Source organism: Sabethes cyaneus, chromosome 3, assembly GCF_943734655.1.
Source record: "Sabethes cyaneus chromosome 3, idSabCyanKW18_F2, whole genome shotgun sequence".
Lineage (NCBI taxonomy): Eukaryota > Metazoa > Arthropoda > Insecta > Diptera > Culicidae > Sabethes > Sabethes cyaneus.
In genome coordinates this window covers 159,964,806-159,987,564 of record NC_071355.1, presented here as the reverse complement: position 1 = coordinate 159,987,564, position 22,759 = coordinate 159,964,806, and the positions used below count along the sequence as shown (strand labels likewise).

The 22,759-nt window shown below is 42.1% G+C and overlaps 2 protein-coding genes across 3 annotated transcripts; both read right to left on the bottom strand.

The window, feature by feature from the left end:
- Positions 1–1,096: 1,096 nt before the first annotated feature.
- On the bottom strand, positions 1,097–6,561 carry LOC128740330 (neuronal acetylcholine receptor subunit non-alpha-3-like). The gene is made up of 4 exons (XM_053835867.1): positions 6,535–6,561; positions 1,677–1,786; positions 1,215–1,597; positions 1,097–1,113 (listed from the first exon to the last, which is right to left on the bottom strand). The coding sequence occupies exons 1-4, from the start codon at positions 6,559–6,561 to the stop codon at positions 1,097–1,099; spliced, it is 537 nt and encodes a 178-aa protein (XP_053691842.1).
- A 688-nt stretch (positions 6,562–7,249) lies between these two features.
- Positions 7,250–19,325, bottom strand: LOC128741759 (beta-hexosaminidase subunit beta-like). 2 transcript variants are annotated; one of them, XM_053837776.1, is made up of 8 exons: positions 18,986–19,325; positions 18,768–18,917; positions 9,030–9,109; positions 8,805–8,963; positions 8,664–8,739; positions 8,490–8,605; positions 7,692–8,426; positions 7,250–7,628 (listed from the first exon to the last, which is right to left on the bottom strand). In XM_053837776.1, the coding sequence occupies exons 2-8, from the start codon at positions 18,865–18,867 to the stop codon at positions 7,272–7,274; spliced, it is 1,623 nt and encodes a 540-aa protein (XP_053693751.1). In that variant the 5' UTR covers positions 18,868–18,917; positions 18,986–19,325; the 3' UTR covers positions 7,250–7,271. The 2 variants fall into 2 exon arrangements, with proteins under 2 accessions (XP_053693751.1, XP_053693750.1); XM_053837775.1 differs by having other exon boundaries at positions 18,768–19,325.
- Between the last annotated feature and the right edge of the window lie 3,434 nt (positions 19,326–22,759).

Here is a 22,759-nt window from a genome sequence, read left to right as displayed (position 1 = left end):
GTAATTTTAAACAAATTGAGGCCACCCTGAATAAACGAAAGATTCACCTTTCGTACCATCAACCAATACAAGGAACGCACTGTAAGAACACTGGAAGCTAGAATTCGACGGAAAATAGATTACTCTATTCGTAAGATAGCTAAGGAACAGGGAATTTTGCAATCAACCATGAATAATATTTTGAAGATGATCTTCGATTAATTCTATATAAAAAACAACAGGTGCATGGTTGGCTGAAAAGCAGAAGGTTGCAAGAGTTGAAAAATGTCGGCAACTACTCGAGCGGCACGGTGATTGCATAATTCTGTTTTCGGACGAAAACATGTTTCTATTACAGGATCCCCTCAATTAACAAAATAATCGATTATATGCAGTACATCTTTCTGATATTCCTCGGAACAAACTCGGTTGTTCGAAGGTTCCAGAATGTTTCCAGGGTGATGACACGGGGATGTTTCTTCAAAAATTTGAAGGATCATTGAACCAGGTGTTAAAATCAACACTAAATATTCCATCAATAATGTTTTGAAGGACCATTAGCTTCTATTCTACAGACCTCGCAGCTAGCTATGAGAGTAAAGGTCAATGGCGAGGATTGTGCTGCGGTCTTATTAACTGTCCCAGACTCTCCTAGTCAAGATTCGAACATACGACGACTAAGGGGTTAGACCCGTCGTGCTCCAAGGCCAAATGAGGTAGAAATCCGGGTAAATAGTTATTTAAATAATTGGTACAAATTGCATAACTGTTTGAAAATTACTTACATTAATCTGGTCATTATTTGTTGACGGTAAGACCAACGAAAGCAACGACTGTCTTTCCATAGTCCTTAGTGTAACATCAATCCAGTGTGGAACGCGGGATTGCTTAGTTGCTAGTCTTCCAGTTACAGTTATAAAAAGGACCAAAAATGCAGTCAACAACATGGAGTCGCGGTAATAGTTTACTGTCAACACGAAATTAATTAAAAATTATTGATTCGTAATTGAGGTTTACATCTACTAACACAACATCGGTGTAGATTCTCCATATGTTGGCAAAATCCAGGATAACTGTTGCATGAAAGTGAAGTGTGCATGCAGAACAACTAGCAGTATTATATAGCGAGCGTTGCTGTTTAGTGGTAACCAAAGAGAAACCAAATTGCAGCATAGCATGACTGAAATTTTCATCGAAGAAATAAAAACGAATTTTTAATGACTTTGAAAACTTACCCAATGCTGGCACAACGATGGAAATCGCATAGAACGTTGACATTCGCTCTATAAGGAATGACACCAGGACCAGCGTAAAAGTTTTGTCATGCAACGGAGTGGTGTTTTTCGTCAGATCACTGGTGATCGATAGCAGTCGCCAATTCTTATTAAGTGCTTTCAGTTCCGTTATTACCGTTGCACTGAAGCCGGTAATTGTGGTATCATCATCGATTTGATTCCAGACTCCTAGCTGCAGTGTACAGGACGCCGCTCCGTACGGCCATCGTTGCAGATTGTCAACGCAGGGACTTGGAAAGGTACAAAATGAACTGCACGTTACTTTACCGCTGCTGCGTGCGATGCAACCCATGTCGTAGCATTTGATGTCCGATTCATCGAAGCTGAAATAAAAATTCTAGTGTTTGGTAATCACATTTTTCTACGACAAAGTCGGCACGACATGTGAAGTACGCTACTTACGTTTTTTCAACGTTGAAAGTCGGATTCCAGATATCTTTTTTCACGAGAAATGCCGTGTCTTCTGCGGAGAATTCTGACGGATTCCATCGCAGTCGCTCATCAGTCCACGTCTAAATGTTATTGTTGTAGCAATAAATAGAGACATATCAATTATTATTACTACTTTTCATTACTATTGTTGGGAATTTTGGGAAATGGGCCAAAGAGTCTCAGTATTAATGACAGCTCATGTATGGATAATTTATCCACTTAAAAAGAAAAACAATATTTTAAAATAGCGAGTTCTCCTATTTTCAACTAACGGGTAATATTCTGATGTTCAAGAACTTCGCTTAAGGGGGGACCCTACTCTGGAAGGTAGAAAAATGATAGATTTTCATAACAAAGGTACATTTGAAGATGTAATTTGTATTTTTTGGATGCCAAAATAGTGGTGATTATGGTGGTGGCAGCTAGGCGCGTGGATGCTCTCTAGAAAACAGTTCCTTGCTGGCGGTACGTGGCGGAAACCAACGGAGTATCGGAGAATGGATTTCAATGATGATTTTGAAGCTTTAGGTCAATATCTAAGTTGTTACGTAGCGGTTTTTGAAAATTCGAAAAATCACCAAAATGGCGCCAATTTTTCGAAAAGAAAAGTGTGTTTGCGTCAAAAATCGCCAATTAAGAGTTCATGAAAGATTGAAAGGGCTTCAAATGGTGAGTTGACAACCTGGAAGGAGCGTCAAACACAGCTCTGGTCCTCATAAGCTTCCGCCTCACGCCTCCACGAGTCATATGATACCAAATGCGGCGTAGCCTGGGCAATGTTGTCAATCTGACAATAGCGAAGTGAGGAGGTGCGACGCGAATACTGGCGCGGTAACCATAGCATGCCGGTAGAGGAAATGCTTCGCCAAACGCGGAGCGTATATTCACCAGGGGTGCGGCTCAAACAGCGTCTGTTTTCCATGTTAGGGGCAGCTGATTATTATACTCGTCCTCGTGTCAGCAGGGGCTCTAAGCAGTGCTGTGCACGATGGTCTTCCGGCGAGACAGGGGGTTAGGGGCAGGCCCAACAAGTTTCTCTGGAAAACAAAAAAATACCAACAACGTAGAAGAAAATCGGGATCGGAACAATCAGCGTCGACCTACGCGACGAAATAACGACTACGATTGGAAACTCGAGACATCGAATTGCAAATCGCTCGGCTTCTCGGGTTGCGATAGGATAATCTATGATGAACTACATTGCCGAAACTGCGTAGCCGTAGCACTGCAGGAACTTTGCTGGACAGGACAGAAGGTATGGAAAAGCGGGCATCGAGCGGCTACTTTCTACCAGAGCTGTGGCACCACCTACGAGCTGAGAACCGATTTTATAGTCCTGGGAAATGCGCCAGCGGGTGATTGATTGGCAACCGATCAACGCAAGGATGTGCAAGTTGAGGATTAAGGGCTGTTTCTTCAATTACAGCAGGTATCAGTAACAGTATAACAATGTGCACTGCCCTCACGAAGGGAGACCCGATGACAAGAAGGAGGCGTTTTACGCGCAGCTGGAGCAGGTGTATGATCTATGATGGCTGTCCGCGACGGGACATGAAAATCGTCATCGGTGACATGAACGCGCAAGTACGACGGGAAGCTATATATAGACCGGTAATCAGGCCAAACAGCCTGCATGCCGCAACGATGGCCAACGATGCGTAAATTTTGCAGCTTCCCGTGGTATGGTAGTCCGAAGTACCTTCTTCCCCCGCAAAGATATCCACAAGGCCACCTGGAGATCACCAGATCAAAGAATAGAAAACCAAATTGACCATATTCTAATCGACGGTAAATTCTTCTCTAATGTTATAAACGTTCGCACCTACTGCAGTGCGAATATAGATTCGGACAATTTCCTAGTTGCAGTATGCATGCGCTCAAAACTTTCGACGGTGTATAACACGCGTCGAAGTCGTACGCCGGGACCCAACAGCGAGCAGCTACGAGGCACCGGAGTTACCCAGGAATACGCGCGGCAGCTGGAAACAGCGCTACCAACGGAAGAGCAACTTGGCGCAGCAACTCTTGAAGATGATTGGAAAGGCATTAAGACCGCCATCGGTAGTACTGCTCTAGCGGCACTAGGTACAATGAATCTGAACCGAAAAAACGTTTGGTTCGACGGCGAATGCGAGCAATTAGCGCAGGAGAAGAATGCAGCGCGTGCGAAAATGCTGTAACACCGTACGAGGGCGAATGCGGAGCGATATAAACAAGCACGGAACAGGCAAAACTCGATCTTCCGGAGGAAAACGCACCAACAGGAAGAACGAGACCGTGAGGCGATGGAAGAACGGTACCGTGCTAACGATAAACGGAAATTCTACGAGAAGTTAAACCGTTCGCGCAAAGGCTACCCAACAAACAATTTTCTTGAATAGTAGCTTGTTCAACCATTGTACGGTCAATTACTAAGTAACAAGCGTTTGAAAAGCTGTTATTCAACAAAAATGTTTGTTAGGTATGTGCCGCAGGCCGATATGTGTCGGGCCTCAGACGGTAATCTTCTCACGAACGAACGTGAGGTGATCGAGAGGAGGAAGCAGTATTATGATGGGTACCTTAACAGCGATGTGGCTAAACACGAAGGTGGCGATATGGCAATAGATCTTGGAGCGCGTGCAGAAGACGACAGAATACCAGAAGAGATCAGTCGGCTGAAGAACAATAAAGCGGCTGGTGCTCATCAGCTATCCGGCGATCTGCTGAAATACGGTGGTGACGCACTGGCTAAAGCGCTGCACTGGGTCATTGACAAGATTTGGGAGGAGGAGCTACTACCGGAGGAGTGGATGGACGGCATCGTGTGTCCGATCTACAAAAAGGGCGACAAGTTGGATTGTTGTAATTACCGCGCAATCACACTGTTGAACGCCGCCTACAAGGTACTCTCCCAACTTTCGTCGTCGACTATCACCATTTGCAAAGGAGTTCGTGGGGTTATATCAAGCGGGATTCATGGGTGCCCGTGCCACCACGGATCAGATATTCGCGCTTCGGCAAGTGTTGCAGAAATGTCGCATATACAACGTGCCCACGCATCATTTATTCATCGACTTAAAATCGGCGTATAACACGATCGATCGAGATCAGCTATGGCAGATTATGCACTACTACGGATTTCCGGATAAACTAACGCGATTGGTCAAAGCGACGATGGATCGAGTAATGTGTGTTATTCGAGTATCAGGGGCAGTCTCAAGTCCCTTTGAATCTCGAAGAGGGTTACGGCAAGGTGATGGGCTTTCATGGTTGCTATTCAACATCGCTTTGAACGGTGCGATAAGAAGAGCGGAGATAGACATAAGTAGCACGATATTCACGAAGTCCGTCCAGCTTCTTGGCTTCGCTGATGACGTTGACATTATTACACGTACCTTTGAGAGGATGGTGGAACTGAAAGCTGAAGCCAAACGGATTGGACTTGTCATTAATGTATCGAAAACAAAATACATGAAAGGAAGAGATTCTTGAGAAGTGAATGAATCCCACCCCGGATTAATTTAGGTGGTGATGCATTCGAGGTGGTAGAAGAGTTCGTGTATCTGGACTCACTGGTTACCGCAGACAACGACACCAGCAGAGAAATATAAAGACGCATTATTGTAGGAAATCGTGCCTACTTTGGACTCCGTAGAACGCTGCGATCGAACAAAATTCGCCACCGCACGAAATTAACAATCTACAAGACGCTGATTAGACCGGTTGTCCTTTACGGCCATGAGACATGGACTATGCTCGTGGAGGGCCAACGCGCCCGTAGTGTTTTCGAACGGAAAGTGTTGCGCACCATCTACGGCGGAGTGCAGGTGGAAGACGGAACGTGGAGGAGGCGAACGAACCATGAATTGCATCAGCTGCTTAGGAAACCACCCGTCGCTCACACCGCAAAAATAGGTCGCCTGCGATGGGCTGGGCACGTCGTGAGGGTGTCGGACGACAGCCCGGTTAAAAAGTTCTCAATAGCGATCCGATAGGAGCGAGACGGCGGGGCGCGCAGCAAGCAAGATGGATCGATCAAGTGGAAGGCGACCTGCGGACTCTACGCAGACTACGTGGCTGGCGAATTGCGGCCATGGACCGAGTGGAATGGAGATGACTTCTTCGTACAGCAGAAAAAACCTCGGCCACTAGCTGATTAAGAAGAAAAGATTGAAAAGTTGAGATATCAAAAAACGGCTACGTAACAATTTAGATAATTCATTTTTACATGCTGAAAAAAAATTTCAGGCTAATCGGACCACCAAATCGGATAACGATGCACTTCCCTTAAGGCGACCCCACAGTTTTTGCCGTAACTTTTCAATGAGATGTGATATCAAAAAATCATTTTGGCATGACATTTCTAAAGGTATAAGCTTCTCAAAAATGCAAAAAAAAAAAAAAATAAAATTCGATTTTCAAATTTTCCAGAGTAGGGGGACCCTACTTTGTTTAAAAACTTCATAACTCTTGAACTAAGCATCGTATATTATACGGGCAAGAGGTGGGCAAAACGGCTCTGAACCGTTCATTTGCTACCGCGAACCGATTCAAATGAGCGACTCATGGTTCACGGTTCACTTGTCCGCCAAGTTGACAGTTCGGTAAATTGCGATTCACGAACCAAACTTCGTGCCACTTTCGGCAACCTTCGGGTAGGTTCTTTTTCAGGAGCCGTTCTTTTGAACGCTCTTTCCTTTGAACCGGTTCATTTGAACGCCTCGCGAGCTGTTCGCCCATCCCTATCGTATAAAGATATTTTGATTTTGATAATGAAAGCATAGATGAAAATTTGTAATTCATGGCCTGAAAATTTCACAAATAAACTAGAAATAATTACACTCACCTGTAGAAACAATCCTTTAATCTTCATGGTTTCACCTCCCGATGCGAAATATCCTCTTTCCTGTTACAAAACGAATGGTTAATAATTTTTAGAGTAATCAGTTAGGTGACATAGGTGCTTGCTTAGCAAAATTATAAAAGCTTCCAGATTGTGAAAATAAGTATTAACGCGCTTTGCCGTGACAAAACAACTACTTACGACCCGAAAATTTTTGAGTTGTAGTTCCAGTTCTAGCTCAGCCGGTTGATTTTGTGCAGACGCGGGTGCAATGGACGAATTATAATTATTCAGTATTTTTTCTTTTATTTTTAATCTGTTTGATTGACCTGTTTGGGCGATGACAATAGTTCAGTAGAAGCCATTTAACTGATTGAAAAAATTACCATGAATCAAGTGGATATTACAAATGAGAAGTATTAGCAGCATTTTTGACGCTAAACTTTCATGTTTTACAAAATACGACCACAAATATGACAGACTGAAATGAAACTGGTAGGAATCAAAGCTGTTGTCCGCCATAACTGATAAACATTGATAATGATATTTAAAATTACGCCCACTAATAGCATACCACGGATGATGTGTCAAATTAGCAAAGTGGCAGTGGCATTGCAAAGTATCATGTAAATTTAGTCCAACACAACCAACGATGAAATCAATAAAATTATGGAGTGTTCGAAGAATTCATTAAATCTTTTAAAATTATTAGGCTAGAGTTTCTGTACGTGCTTATTTGTCTACAAACAGAATCCTGGTCCACTCGGTGGCTGAGCAGGAATATTGCGTTTATTCATGCGACAAGCATGTTCCTCCAGACGATGGGCGGCTTCATCGGCATCGTTAACGTCTTCCTGTGACCATAGCTTTTCAGCCGTAGCCGATACTCGTGGAAAGATACGCTGCAGAATGTTGTGCTCATTCACCACTTCGGCCCACATGCAAGCTTCACCGCCGAGCACCAGATCTTTCTGGTATTGTGTGCCAACAAAATCGTGCGGATCACAATTGTAGAACTTGCGCCAATCTCCACCGGTAGCGAGGTGATCCAAATACCAGCAGGATGAGAGCAGGGCAGGCAGTCCTTCAAGAGTTATCTGCAAAAAATAAAAAGCAATTAGTTATCTATAAGTATCGGGTCGATAGTAATAAATGAATACTCTATGAAGCAGATCCTGTCGGTTGCCAGTCCACACATGAACTACCGTTCCGTTGGGAAGTCGCACTCCGTTGACGTACACTTCTTGCCAGACAAGCGAACTTCTGTTCAGGACATCAATCTGATCGACAACTCGCTGGATGAACTTTTCCTCCAGCATCTCAAACGAATACAGACGATTTCGTTCCATGTAGTCCATGATATCGGAATTGCTAGCCCAGCATTCGAACCCGACTTCGTCGCCACCGAGATGAATATACTGATCAGGAAATACTTTGACCACTTCCTGAAACAGATTGAACAGGAACGTGTAGGTGGATTCCTTTGTGGGATCCATCGGTCCTAGTTTCCCTTCGTATTGATCATGGCACTCAGTTAAAAGTTCCGGATGGGAAACACCCCATGAACGAGTGTGTCCCGGTGTGTCGTACTCCGACATGACACGAATGCCTCGCAATCGAGCTTCTTCGATAATCTTCTGCACGTCTGCCGGAGTATAGACCATCGAAGGATGATAGGCTCCTTTGGCGCTTAGTTCCGGATAGACTTGACTTTGGTAGGGGAAACTGTGATCATCAACAATGTGCCAATGAAAAACGTTCAACTTATTGTATGCCATGCCGTCCAGGATTTTCACGAGAGTGCACACCGGAATGAAGTGCCGTGAAGTGTCCACCAGAAGACCTCTGTGGGAGAATCGTGGTCGATCCCTAATTATGGTGGAGTTTATACGGAGCTACATGAAACATAACGTATAATTTAGAAAATTATTTGTCTGCTTGTTTTGGTGTCAACTCACCATGGTTCCCTCATCGTCCAACACCACCATCTGCGAGAAAGATTCCAGGGCTCTTAAAATACCCCATATTGAGTACGATTCGATACTTGCTCGTGCATCATCAACGGTAATATCATCTAGAAGATTACAAGGTTTATTGAAAATTCTAAACTTTAAACAGCTATCCATACGTACAAGACTCATCCATTCCTAGGTGCGGCAAAGTCTCACATGGCATCTTAAGGTCGACCTTCACTTCATCAAGGTAACCCTAAAATTGTATTTTTTTTTAAGTAAAACAAAACCGTTCCGATGATTAGTAGCAAAAACAATTACATTGAAATTCACATCTGATCGCCAGGATTTTCTAGGTAACTCATTTCCTACAGCCGCAGTACTGAAAATTGACCTCCGGGCGTCATTTGCTTCGTCAACGATCAGCTTTTGGTAACGTTCGATGGCCTTCTCTAAAATATCACATGTGTAGTTTGCAGTCTGTAATCGTACCGCGAAATTTTATTTTTTTCAGAGTTGTTTGAAAATGTATTTAAATCAGCAAACCTTGAAATGGAAAGATGTTCTCTTGAGAACATTATATCGACCGGACGAAGTTTGTTCCTTTGGTTTGGGCCAAATTTCACCTGTAAAAAGAAAAATAATTCAAACTCTGGATGACTATTGTGGAAAAATATCTCGCAAAGACAATGAAATTCAAATAAATGAGCGTAATTAAAATTTCGATTAGGTTGTCTTGAAAATTGCTTGATCAAATGGATAGACGTGAGCGTTGTGAGTGTTGTATAGTCGAGTCGTGAGAGGAAACAAGAAGTAGAAACAAATAATGATCACTTAAAGTGCCCTATTGGCAGTCACAATTAAACCATCAACTTTTATATTCATCACATGGAAATCACAGCTTGTAATTGATAGACTATATAATCATTGGCAAAGCTAAGCAGTGTTAAGCGCTAAGATGATGCTTAGTTGTTCATGAGTGATTTATAGTTTAAGATAAAAACCAACACATCTTTGAAACATGAAACCACTCCATGTTAACTATACATTGAAGCGTGCTGATTATTTGTTTGCTTGTGTTGTTTTATTGTTCAATTTTATTGTTTTCAATTTGCAATCTTCGATCTTTCCGAGTCCAGCTTGGTACAGTATTCATAGAACTTTTGCTTATAATCTACTATTTATAACTATTGTTGATTTCAATAAGCTGCCCTTCTAAAAAAAATACTTCTGGCGGTTAACGCTTTAATGAGCTTGCACGGAAAGAAATTTGATTCCGATACCATGAATAAAATCATGAAATAATGAAGTTTGAATTGCTGTCAAATCATGACTAAACTACCATATCAGGCAGCACAAAATCATGAGTAATAGTTCATGATCTTGTGTTGTGGTGCACTGCAAGAATTTCGCGATATCATGGTTATTATTCATAGACCATCGTGTATTTTCATAAAACATAAGCTAGAAACCTGAAATCATGAGTAATTTTGCGCATTTTGGAGATTAAATTTCTATCCGTGTGGAAGAGCTGCAGTTAACCATACCAAACACAAACAGTGAATTAGCGTCGCACTTATGGCCGCCTCCCAGTCGGCCTCGATGTAAGACACTGGTCTAATAAGCCAGTCGTCGTATGTTCGAATCTCGGCTGGGAGAGGCTGTTAGAGTCAATTGGATCATAGCACTGACTTTGCACTGTCCTGTATTCTAACAGCTGGTTGCGAAGTCTGTCGTATAAAAACAGAAGGTCAAACTTCAAACTTCAAATCGGCTGGAAATAATAACTTTAACTAAATTTGGGTCATTGATTTCAAATTTGAGATTAAAAATCGAAAAAACAAATAATTTACTTATTGGGGTGATTTACAAATATTTTATATTGGTTTTATTTGTTTTGGGATAGCAAATTTGAATTGAAACTCTGGAAACTTTTATTTCAATCTTCTTTCAAAACTTGCTCTACTTTACCCACTTATTCCTCACTATTAGTACTATCTAAAATTATAACTGTCTATGGTGAGGATTCATTGCGTTCCTCTGGCCAGTACCCTTAAACCTAGCAGCCATTGATATCAATGTCGAGATGATTTCGAAGCCGCCCAGTTAGCTTCAAGGTACGATGCTAGTCTATCAAGCCAGTCGTCGTATGTTCGAATCTTGGCTAGGCAGTGCTTGCTAGATAGAGCCAGTAGGATCGTAAACCCCGTAATTGTCTCGTACTCTAACAGCCGGCTGCAAAGTCTGTCGATAAAGCAGGATTATGTCTTAGAAAGACATTTAACCCCAAATCTTCGCTTTATGATTTCGAAGGCCGTGACCATGCTCAGGTTCCCCTTCAATCCTGGATCCTTCAATCCTGGAGTACCTACGGTATTCTTGAAGAGACACATAGCCTGCTTGCTGACACCGTTGCTCCGTTTATTTCGAATGTCCATCTTCAGCCGAATTTTCCCATCGTATCGGAAATTTGCCAATATGTTCCCTGTACACAAAAAAGGAACTAAACGGAATGTGGACTGAGTGGTTCAATCCTACTAAGATTCGAGCCTACGACCATTCGCTTGTCAAAGCAGAATAGGTAACCTAAGTCTAAGTCGAACGATGTCGATCGATGGCCATACCAGGAAACGCTTCATGTACGTACATGCTAGAGCAGCTAAGTTAGGAGGTGCGAACTTGAGCACCTGTTAACCTGGTGAGGGGTGACTCCAACGGCGTTTATCTCGGAACGAGCAGCTGAATATGACATGTTGCCTCCCACAAGCTATACCTAAGATGGCTGACACATCAGCGAAATGAAGGTATTGCGATTCGCGATCCCGGTAAGGTAGTCTACCGAAGCTCTCATATACCACAAACAACGACTATGGAAATACGGAATGAACCAAACGATATAGGATGCGGCAAAGAGCAACGAAACGATTAATGGATAATCATTGGAAACTTGGTACCTGGAATGTCCTAACTCTCCATAAAACGGCACGAGCAGTTCTCGAAGACCAGTCGTGATAAGCGAAAATTTCAATGCATGGATTGGGAAGTAGACATACCAACTCAAAAGGTTTCAGTCTACTGCAAACTCTTGCAAAACTAGATGTCCACCTTATAAACGAAGGCACCACTAGCACCTTGCGCAAAGATGGGCGGGAATCTTTTATCGATGCCACCTGATGCAGTCCGTCGCTGGACCAGGTAACAAACACAAACTGAAGAGTTTGCGAGGGGTACACACATAGTGACCAGTAGGCGATCCGGTGTAACATTGGCCAGCGAAACACTGTGGCAATACTGGAGCTTTGACTTCACGAGCGTAAGTGGAAGACGAAACATTTCGATCGCGTTCTTCTCGTTGTAGCACTTCGTGCAGAGAGTGGATCTTCAGTGCCAGCCAGAAGACGGGCACAGTGAGCAAGAACGGTGACAGACAGAGAGGAGCGTAGGGAAGGGTAGAATGCAGCGCTTAAACAGGAAATCAAGCAGAGCAAATCTAACTGCTTCAAGGAGCTGTCAATGTCAAGGAGCTGTGTCAATGCAAACCGCAAAGACGACGCATACCGCATCACCATGAGAAATCTCAAAGGTCCATCGATGCCCGCTGAAATATGTCCAGACACCTTACCGAGAGCAGGAGGATGGAAACGCAGTTGAAAGAGTAATCTTCAATGCGGAATTCGTAGTAATTGCAAAACGATTGAAACTGAAAAGCACCCGGGATGGACAGAATGAATCCACAATGTACCTTTAAAAACGGCGATCCTGGCTTTTCTGGACATATTTAGGTTGGTGATGCAAAAATGTCTGGACAAAAGCCACTTCCCAGACAGGTGAAAATCACAAAAGCTGGTGTTGCTACCTAAGCCAGGAAAACCACCTGGAGAATCGGCCTCGTATAGGCCTCTCTGAGAAAGAGTCATCCTCAACAGATTGACATGATATATTCGTAGAGTGAGTACGGATCGTCGAATAAATAATTCGGTTTCCGGAAAGAGAAGTCCACAGTGGATGCAATTCGGAAAGTATATAAAGTATATAAATTAGACCAAGTAAATGTATTGTAATTGACTGAAAATTTTATGTTGTATGTAAAATGTAATCGTAAATAAATTTTATTATTGTTTTGTAGACGTCTGATGATGGCCGAAGGAAAACAGTAGGCAGAAACGTCACACCAAATCAATAGTTTTTGATTTTCACCGAAAAGAATCAACAAGTTCTAATAATAAAAGTACCACTTCTACTACGGTGGCGACAGAAAGGCAAGGAGTCGATTTCGTATTGTTGGGAAAGCAAAAGCAACGAGTTAGTCGAAAGAGGCCCGTAGATGACCGTATATTTTTGTTAAGACTTAAGGGCTAATTCTTCAACTACAGCCTAATCACCCTATGCATACCGACAAATGATAAATGCGATGATGCTAAAGACAAATTCTACGACAGGCTCGAGAGGACCTATGGACAAAGCATGACGTGAAAATCATCATCGGAGATCCAAATGCACAGATTGGGAGAAAGGAATTCTTCCAGACTATCATTGGAAGACTTCATTTGTCGACCAATGGTAACGAATAGCAATCTGTAGCACCTACTTTCCACGACTGAATATTTGGAAACACACCTGGAAGCATCCAAATGGCGTAAAAAACTGGCGCTCTATAAAATGCAAATCCTCCCGGACATAAATCATGGACGCTAAAGGAAGCTGACGCGTACTCATTCTAACGAACACGCCAGCATAAGCATTTCTTTCGGACTTCGCTCTTATCTATTCATGAACTGCGACGAGTTTTTACGAGTGTGTATCAAGCTAACAGCTACGGTCGTTGCTCTCGTTCGTCATTGCAGCCTGAGTTGCTGATGCCGATTACTCGCAATAGCTCGCACGCGTGAGTAGAATTGAGGGCGAAGATGAAGAAAAAAAGAAAAAGTAATGCAAAATCAGGAGGCTACGTACGACAGCTGCTCGTCACGGGACATCAAGATCGTCATCGGGGATATGAACGCCCAGGTCGGTAGGGAAGAAATGTATAGACCGGTGGTAGGACCCCATAGCCTGCACACCGACACAACCGATAACGACCAACGATGTATAAACTTCGCAGCTTCCCGAGGCCTGGTGATCCGAAGTACCTTTTTCCCGCGCAAGGATATCCACAAAGCCACCTGGAGATCACCTGACCAACGTACAATGAACCAAATTGACCACGTTCTCATAGAGGGCCGGTTCTTCTCTAACATCACGAACGTACGCTCCCGTCGGGGTGCGGATATTGATTCTGACCATTACCTAGTAGCAGTACATGTGCGCTCAAAGCTGTCCACCGTATACCGGACACGTCAAAGCCGCCCTCCTCGGCTGAACATCAGGCAGCTAGATAACCCACAAGCTGCCGAGAACTACGCGCGAGTACTGAATGAGGCACTGCCTTCTTCCGAGGAGTTAGGTGCTTCAAACCTCGAAGACGGTTGGGGCAGAATACGCTCGGCCATCGGAGAGGCCGCTACCGCGGCACTAGGTATTGAGCCTCGGAGTACACAAAATGATTGGTTTGATGGGGAATGCCAACAAGCGGTGGAGGAGAAAAAAAACGCTTGGAAAAATTATCTAAGTATTGCCACTAGAGAGAACCTGGCCAAGTACCGACGAGCTAGGAACCAGTTGACCACGATCCTGAGGAGGAAAAAGCGCCAAAAGGAGGACAGAGATCGTGAAGAATTAGAACAACTATTCCGAGCTAATGACACGCGCAAGTTTTATGAGAAGGTGAACCAAACTCGGAAGGGCTACACACCGAAACCTGACATGTGTAGGGACGAGGGAGGGAATCTAATTACAAACGAGCGCGAGGTGGTCGACAGGTGGAAGCAGTTCTTCGATGAACACCTCAATGGCGAAGTCGCAGAAGGAGGCGGAACGGAAATTAACCTAGGAGCGCCCATGGAAGATAGTGATGTCCTAGCACCTGATCTCCAAGAAGTCAAACGAGAAATCAGGTTGCAGAAGATCAATAAAGCCGCTGGGAAGGACCGCCTACCGGCAGAGCTTTATAAACATGGCGGGGAAACGCTAGCAAAGGCTCTACACTGGATTATTTCGAGGATTTGGGAGGAGGAAAAGCTACCGGAGGAATGGATGGAAGGAGTGGTTTGTCCCATCTACAAAAACGGTGATCGGCTAGACTGCTGCAACTATCGTGGTATTACGCTGGTAAACGCCGCCTACAAGGTACTCTCCCAGATCCTGTTACGCCGGCTGTCACCGATAGCACAAGGTTTCGTAGGGAATTATCAGGCGGGTTTCATGGGGGCTCGCGCAACTACGGACCAAATGTTTACTATCCGACAGATCTTGCAGAAATGTCGGGAGTACAACGTGCCCACGCATCACATATTTATCGATTTCAAAGCAGCATACGATACAGTCGATCGAGACAAGCTATGGTAGATAATGCACGAATACGGTTTTCCGGACAAACTGACGCGACTGATCAGAGCTACATTGGATCGAGTGATGTGTTTCGTACGCATCTCTGGGACACTCTCGAGTCCCTTCGAGACGCGACGAGGGTTGAGACAAGGTGACGGTCTATCCTGCATGCTGTTCAACATCGCTCTTGAGGGGGTGATCCGACGAGCGGGCATTGAAACGAGAGGCACGATTTTTACCAAGAGTAGCCAACTTCTAGGCTTTGCAGATGACTTCGATATCATAGCCAGGAACTTTGCGACGGCGGAGGCAATCTACGCCAGACTGAAAGCGGAGTCTAGGAGAATTGGGCTAAAAATAAATGCGTCGAAGATCAAATACATGAAAGGAAGAGGCTCAAAGGAAACAAATGTGCGCCTCCCACGGACGGTAACCGTTGACGGCGACGAACTACAAGTGGTAGAAGAGTTCGTGTATTTGGGATCGCTGGTGACCGCGGACAACAACACTAGTAAGGAGATCCAGCGGCGCATCCAAGCGGGAAATCGGGCCTACTTTGCCCTTCGTAAAACGCTACGATCAGGAAGCATACGCCGCCGCACGAAGCTAACAATGTACAAAACCATTATTAGACCGGTAGTTCTTTATGGACTTGAAGCCGTGACGCTGCTTACGGAGGACATACGCGCCCTTGCCGTGTTTGAGCGGAAAGTGCTGCGGACGATATTTGGCGGAGTACAAACTGAAAGCGGAGAGTGGCGGAGGCGTATGAATCACGAGCTACAGGCACTGCTTGGGGAGGCTCCCATCGTACATCTAGCGAAAGTTAGCAGGCTACGGTGGGCCGGACACGTCGTAAGGATGCCGGACGACAGTGCGACGAAAACGGTCCTCTTCAACAACCCCACCGGCACCAGGAACAGGGGGGCCCAACGTGCACGATGGCTCGACCAGGTCGAAAGCGATTTGCGACTTCTGAGACGACTAGGAAATTGGCGACGAGTGGCCCAAGACCGAGTTGAATGGAGACGAGTGCTTGAAACAGCACGAGCCACCCCGGCTCTATGCTGCTGAAGAAGAAGGAGAAGAATGCAAAATCAGTTTCCCAGGGCGCCACTAGCCCTCATGGGCAGCTGGTTGCGCACAAATTATTTGACTCACGAGTGGGCTATGCAGAAAGACGATACACTGAGAAAACTTTTTGTATAGTTTCTATGTGTCCCACATATAGATTTTTGCAATGTGCCCAGTAAATGATCTTTATGTGCCAAACAGTTATCATTTAAGTGCAAGCGAAAAATTAACACATACTATTCATACGCGTATAATTTTTATGTGTATTTCTGGGAGGATTGTGTTCATATGCGGCTCATGATAATCATATGGGATTTCATATGGAAATTTACTATTAGTTATGTGCAGAATATTTTGAGAGTATGAGGCTGTGCGTTCGCGAGTGTGTAGGTAGCAGAATGTCTGCACACAGCTACGACGGCTGTTTGTGTTACACTTACGCGAGCGGCGTAAGCGTTGAATGTTACGCTTTTCATACTCTCTCGCGTGAGAGTGGGCATCGTTGGCTTCTTGCTCGCTTTGCAGCGATACTTGGCACACTCTTCTCGCTTCGATTTTGCTTCTTTGATTACTGCTTCTCAGTAAAGCAGAATTTGAAAAAGTGATGTATGAGGCATTTATAGCATTAGTTATAATCTATAATATTGCTGAAGTAAGCATTGCTAAGCCTTTTGTATTTACCAGTGCGGGGACTAGTTATAATTTGCCCTTGGACACGAGATTTCGTTATACACCACAAGTCAGTACCATTCTTATAGCTTGCCCTGGTACGTTGCTTCATTGTTGGTAAAAGTTGAATTCAGTGTGAAGGAAGAATGTGGAGAGGTCTCAGAATTAACCCTTACTAAAGTCACTTAAGGGGGCATAGTACTTTTGCAATTTAAAAAAATCGAAATTTTTTTTGTTGATTATTTCGAAAGATTAATATTTTGACCATATGTGTTTCAAGTCATTTCGATGAATTCCAAAAATTGACAAAGTTACAGCTATTTGTACCGCGCATGTCTGGAGCGATTACACAGCGAATAAAAACTTCAACGTCGTTTTTCTCGAAACCAGGTTTTGAAAGTCGGTACCATAAATATCTCAAGAACGGCTGAAGCAATTCACATGATTCTTTTTTTGTTTCAAAGCCAACAAAATTATCTAGTGTTTGACCCATCCTTTTTTCGATATTACAATTTTTGTATTTTTTAGAAATGTTTAAAGTCAATTTTTTCGACTGAAAACCTTACTTTTATGTTTGAATGTCTGCCATTTTGTTATGCGTTCGAATTTTAAAAAAAGGATGGGTCAAACACGAGATAATTTAATATTCTTTCATGTCGTTTTGGAATTTTTCAATTCGGATAAGCCCCCCAGCGCCAATCCATGGTACCGCAAATCATGTTTTTTTCGAATGATCATGTTCAAGGAGCCGTAGGGGAGAGGGGAAGAGGTTCACATATGCAAACAAAACTGCAAATATTAGTATAAAGTGCAATGTTTAGTAAGCAATAAACCCGAATCGATTCGCTTTTCGCGTTATCGAGAAAAAAATATTTGAAATAAGGCAAAAAATATGGTGTAAAAAGTACTATGCCCCCTTAACGTCTGATAAGTCACTTAACGTCTGAAAAGTCTGATAAGATTCGAACCCACGTCCTTGTCAAGATAGACTCGGTAAACTTGTCGCTACAGCGACTCCAATATAGAGAGATATTGACAATATCATCCAGGAATGTCGTTCATCTGCTAGAAAAAACAGCAAACTAAAGTTCCCATTCGATTCACGGCATTGCGATTTAATGTGATTTGTTCGTCTTTAATTTGACTTTTAATACTTTTCAGTGACGATTCTTTTGCAGATTATATATATCTTTATTTCGTATACACTATTAAATGAAAATAAAAAAAAATTAAAAGGTTGGCACAGTGACGGTAATTTGAAAAACGAAGCTGATAAATAGGTACAACTAAATTGTGTATGGAAGAAATTATTTTCTTACAAGCAAACGAAAGGAGCATTCATGGGGAATCCCCTTTAATCTTAGCTGTATGAGCCCTTAATGACTAACATAGAAATTAAATAAATTGGAAGAAATCGCGACATGTGGATGAAGTTTTTCTTGTCTTTATTGAAAAATAACTTAAGCTATTTTCAGATATTATTGATGAAGTTTTTAAGCTATAGTAACGGCTATAATAAAGTCCACAGTCATCTTTCTAATAATACCCCGGGGACTTTTTGAGCCTTTTGAAACTTAGAAAGAGGTAAAAACTTGCATTGCCGAATGTTCAAATATGTTCGTTAATAAAAAATACTAACGTTTGTGAAAATGTAATGAATTACAATTAAACATTTTATATGATATTGAAATTCTAGGAAAAGCGACTATTTTTTTTAAAATTTATTGCAATGGAAATTTCTCCTTGTAGAAAAAATATGCACATATCAACATTTGTAGAACGAGTACTAGCATGTCCCTTACAATCATGTGGAAGAATTGTGCCTTACTAATAAAAGTAGTCCATTAAGAAGAAAGGTAAATAATGACCATTAGTTAAGTATGAATTCGAATATAAAATAAATGCCATTACCAACGAAAATCAAAATGCTAAAAACGGTTTAAAAAAGGGTTTCATTGAAATATAAAAATGGCTATTTTCTGCTAGAGGTGGATTCATTCTACAATAACCTACGAAAACCTATAAGAAACTGTTTTACAACAAAAATACTGTATACTGTATTACTGTAATACTGTAAATTATATTATATATAATTGTGAAAGCATAATATATTACCTTTGGTAGCTTTAACAACCGGACCCGGTTCAACTATGTACGACAGCACTCCATAGCTGACCAAACAGTACACATTCACCAGAACCAAAACAAACTTCATGTTCAACCAGAAACACTCGAAACCACGAAAAACACTTGTCGCAAAGGTCACTGGGCAAGACAAATCGAGCTCATTGGTTACGGTAAGCACTTTTAATTATTCGTTGACCTATTATCACCTCGGCCGATCGAGAAGGTATGTTGCGGCTAGCCTCGAAAGCGCACCAATAAATAATAAAGTATGTAAGTCAGCAGCAGCAGCACACCTCCGCACTGCTAGCTACCGTCGTCCCCCTGCCTGGCACGGCCCACAATCAAGCAATCTGAAGAGGAGACTCTCGTCGCCTTCCCACAGTAACCGGTCGTTCCTCCCTGATTGATTGCTATTCTTAGGAGGAGCTCCGTGCGTATCCAACTAACCGCCGAAAGGAACTGAGCTGAAAGTAAAATGAAATTCTTTGATGCTGCAGCGATCGCGAGAACTACCTATCGACGACGCGATCGCGATCGATGCTCCTTCGGCCTTCACCACTGTACTTTATGTTTCATCCTCCCGGCTGAACGGAAAGTCTAGTGGCGTTCATTCGCCAAGTGAGGTTTCAATTAATTCCGCAAGTGTCGAACGATCCCAAGCTAACTAATGAAAACGACCTAATTAAATAAATTTTACATAAAATTAATGTGGATTAATTCTGAAAATTTTGCTTGAAAAAGTATCAACGAATATTAAAATATTTAATAAATTCTAGTTTTTCGTTATGCCCTTTTCCAATGTTGTTCCTGTACTTAGATTTCTTCACACTTGACGAATTACGATAATACGAGTATTACGACTACTATGGGGGTGGCGGGTACGGTACGAACCCCTATTTAGAACCTATTAATTTGAGCGCCTTTGAAAGGACTTGTCAGCACAAAACAGCAGCCACTACCTGCCTGATGGCTGGACGTTTCCAAGCATTCGTTTCCCAGTCCAATTAGTGCTCGTATTTTTTCTCCCATTCCAACATTCGGTTCCAGTCGCTGCTGGCTTATCGCTATCGGTTGGTGATTCCCTCTCATTGTGCCAGCATCATTTGAGAATTTCTGTTTTTCTGAGCTATTGAAGTTGGCTCCAGTGTTTTTCATGTTATTGAATCTCGTAAGACAATGGGACGAAATTAGGCACGAGTGTTATCGGAAATTTGATGAGTTGACGGATTCATGTCTAGTTGGTAATCGTGAAAGCAATCGATGAAATTAGAATTGAGTTGATACTGAAGTACCTATATTTGTAGCTTGACTGAAAAGTAATCTCATTTCAGAGCAAAACATTGCGTAACAGACATCAAAACAAGTTTGAGTTTGAACATGTGTTCCAGGCAATGTAGTAGAGTTTTGCTTTGACTCCATCAAGCCCCCACGAGAGCTCATCATTTACACCTGTCAAGTACCGAAAACTCAAAGCTTCATCCAATTACGACATGAAGTACTTGCAACTAAGTATCTTATCAAGCACCCACTTCAAGTAGATTTTGATATAGAGCACAGTAACGAAGAAAAGTTCAGCTAGAATTCACCTATTCCTGCATGGATTTGCAAAGGTTATAAATTTATCAGGCTGGTTCTGCTGCAGCATGTTGTTACGCGCAAACTTTCATCCGTGTGGCGTCTTCCTGACTCACTCAACAAGCACAAGATAAAGTTTACTTGATGAGGGTAATTTTCTAAAATCTGATATGGGAATAGCTGAGAAAGTTGATACTTTCTATGACTTTCGTTCGGGTGGGACATTTGCGGAGCAGCCATTTTCCGATGTAGAAGAGTCTCTAATATCAAGCACCATGCCATATGTGCGGCATTGCTTTGTACTCTGCACTTGGCTGCAGAAAGAAGCTAATATTGGATTGAGAGCATTTTGTTATAGTTCTACTTGTTAATTGTAATGCAAAAGATATTTCATTTCAATGTTGGCGTTGACACGGTTGTTTTTTCTATTACCTTTTCTAAGTATTGGCAGCGTGTTTTGGGATTGGTTTGAATAATTCAATATTGTCAAAACCTTTATTTATTGCCTCAAATATATTTAACAATGTTTTTTTTCCGAAAAAAATTAACTATGATGATTTTTATTAAAGCATGTCGGATCTTCCTCTACAAAGTAACTGTGTTGGAATATTTTTGGCGTATATTAAAAATTTATCATTGAAAATGTCATCAAAATTTATGACATTGAAATATATTAAAAATTCTGATATTGTTAAATATACAAACGTGTTATTTATTTATTGCACTTCATATAACCCAGTATGTGTTCTGCAGTTGTGTACACTTTGTGGTTAAGACACACCCCAGATGTTAAAGAATAAACAATTGCACTGCCAATTACACTTGGTAGTAGACGTTCAAGTAACCCATAAACAATGCAAGAACTGATAATGAATTGTCGCATATTAGTTTCTCAAGTTTTTAAAGAACTATCTGAATATTTCTTAAAATAAATGTGATAATGGTCATTGATATTTTCGAGATTCTCCTAAATGCATCCTTGTGTTGGATATAAAATTGATAAATAGACGGTTAAACGATTAATGAAATGTTCTTTGGTGTGAATAACCTGTTCTTTGGCTTATATCAAATATGGGCTGTCAATGGTTTTCCAGGGTTCAGAAATAAATGGATAAAATTGCTTCGTGAAAGCACTAGATCGTTTCTTCTCATGTGGTCGCTTTGAACCCCAGCATTGCGGTGAACGAAGCCCTGATGCTTAGCTCATTAGCAATTGAAATGTGGCTCGAGAATGGGAGGAACAAAACTTGCAAGCAATAGACGCTCAACTAAACTTAAGATAAAGAATTATAAGATAAAGAAGATAATTATTTTACAGTTTGAAGTATCTTTTAAACACAAACCAAATGTGTCCCCATGGGAAACCCCTTTTTCACCTTATTCAAGTGAATAAAATTAATTGAAAGATATAAATCTCTTACCAGCCCATTGGTAGCGATATGTAGATTTTGTTCGTTAGGTTGGCATTTCGGAACGAGGGGATATTGAAAAGTTCCGTTGTTCCGTTGCATCCGTTTAAACAACCCGAGCAGGAGCGAAGAGCAAAATAATATCAAAATGTGTTATGGAAATCGAATACCTCATATCAAAATTTGGTCTTGTTTTGGCCACATAGTTGGTAAATTAACAAAAAATAAAATCAAAATTTTGCTCCTTTAACGTGGAACCCAAAGTGGCTAACGTTATTGTGTTAGTGCGACAAACACTGCACTGTGTTCTCATGTGTTCGTTAAAAACCTCAACGTTTATTTGAATATTGCATTAGTATTGGTAATTGTTGCATCTGAGAATAAATGTAACGGAGTTTATCGCTGCGTCCTCTATGGACGAAATGGATTAATACGATTTGTCTTTTGCTTTGCCTTTGTTAACGATAAGTAAACGAGAACAATATAGTGTCTATATAATTTAAGCTGTTTTGTGCGAAATGAGTCAGTTGTTCAATATACACGATCAAGAACGATCACGATAGTTTTATTTGACCGAAAATTCGTCCCGTGCCGAAGATCATACTCTCGTTTCGAAGTCGATTGGATGCTGCTGCGGTTCACTACCGTTTTCTGGACTACTGGTAGAAGTTACTAATAGTTCGACACATTTCTTTCGTTTGCGGTTGGTGCTGCCTGTGTTCGAACTTGCTGTGCTGTTTGATGAGCAGCAACAGTAATATATGTCAAATAGCGGAGCTTGCAAACATAAACGGCTGATCCGCTGCCGACCGCACTGACTACAAACATCCCGAAAAAGGGTTTGTTTTCTTTATCAATGCATTTCGATTCAATCAAAATTAACAGCAGTAACTGAATAATGCGTTGGATCACTAGGATGTTTAATTAATCCGCTAATATCGGTGGCGAAAGCGTGCTCTGCCAATACAGATGCATTTTTAAGGCGCAAAACAATAC

What these genes read in the sequence shown, in the direction of transcription:
- LOC128740330 (XM_053835867.1), bottom strand. Translation starts at nt 6,561, where the DNA reads ATGAAGATTAAAGGATTGTTTCTACAG. An exon ending in TTAAAGGATTGTTTCTACAG is followed by an intron (nt 1,787 to 6,534) that starts GTGAGTGTAATT and finishes AATAACATTTAG; the next exon opens with ACGTGGACTGATGAGCGACT. An exon ending in ACTTTCAACGTTGAAAAAAC is followed by an intron (nt 1,598 to 1,676) that starts GTAAGTAGCGTA and finishes TTTTTATTTCAG; the next exon opens with CTTCGATGAATCGGACATCA.
- LOC128741759 (XM_053837775.1), bottom strand. Translation starts at nt 18,867, where the DNA reads ATGAAGTTTGTTTTGGTTCTGGTGAATGTGTACTGTTTGGTCAGCTAT. An exon ending in GGTTGTTAAAGCTACCAAAG is followed by an intron (nt 9,110 to 18,767) that starts GTAATATATTAT and finishes TTCTTTTTACAG; the next exon opens with GTGAAATTTGGCCCAAACCA. An exon ending in TGGACGATGAGGGAACCATG is followed by an intron (nt 8,427 to 8,489) that starts GTGAGTTGACAC and finishes TGTTTCATGTAG; the next exon opens with CTCCGTATAAACTCCACCAT.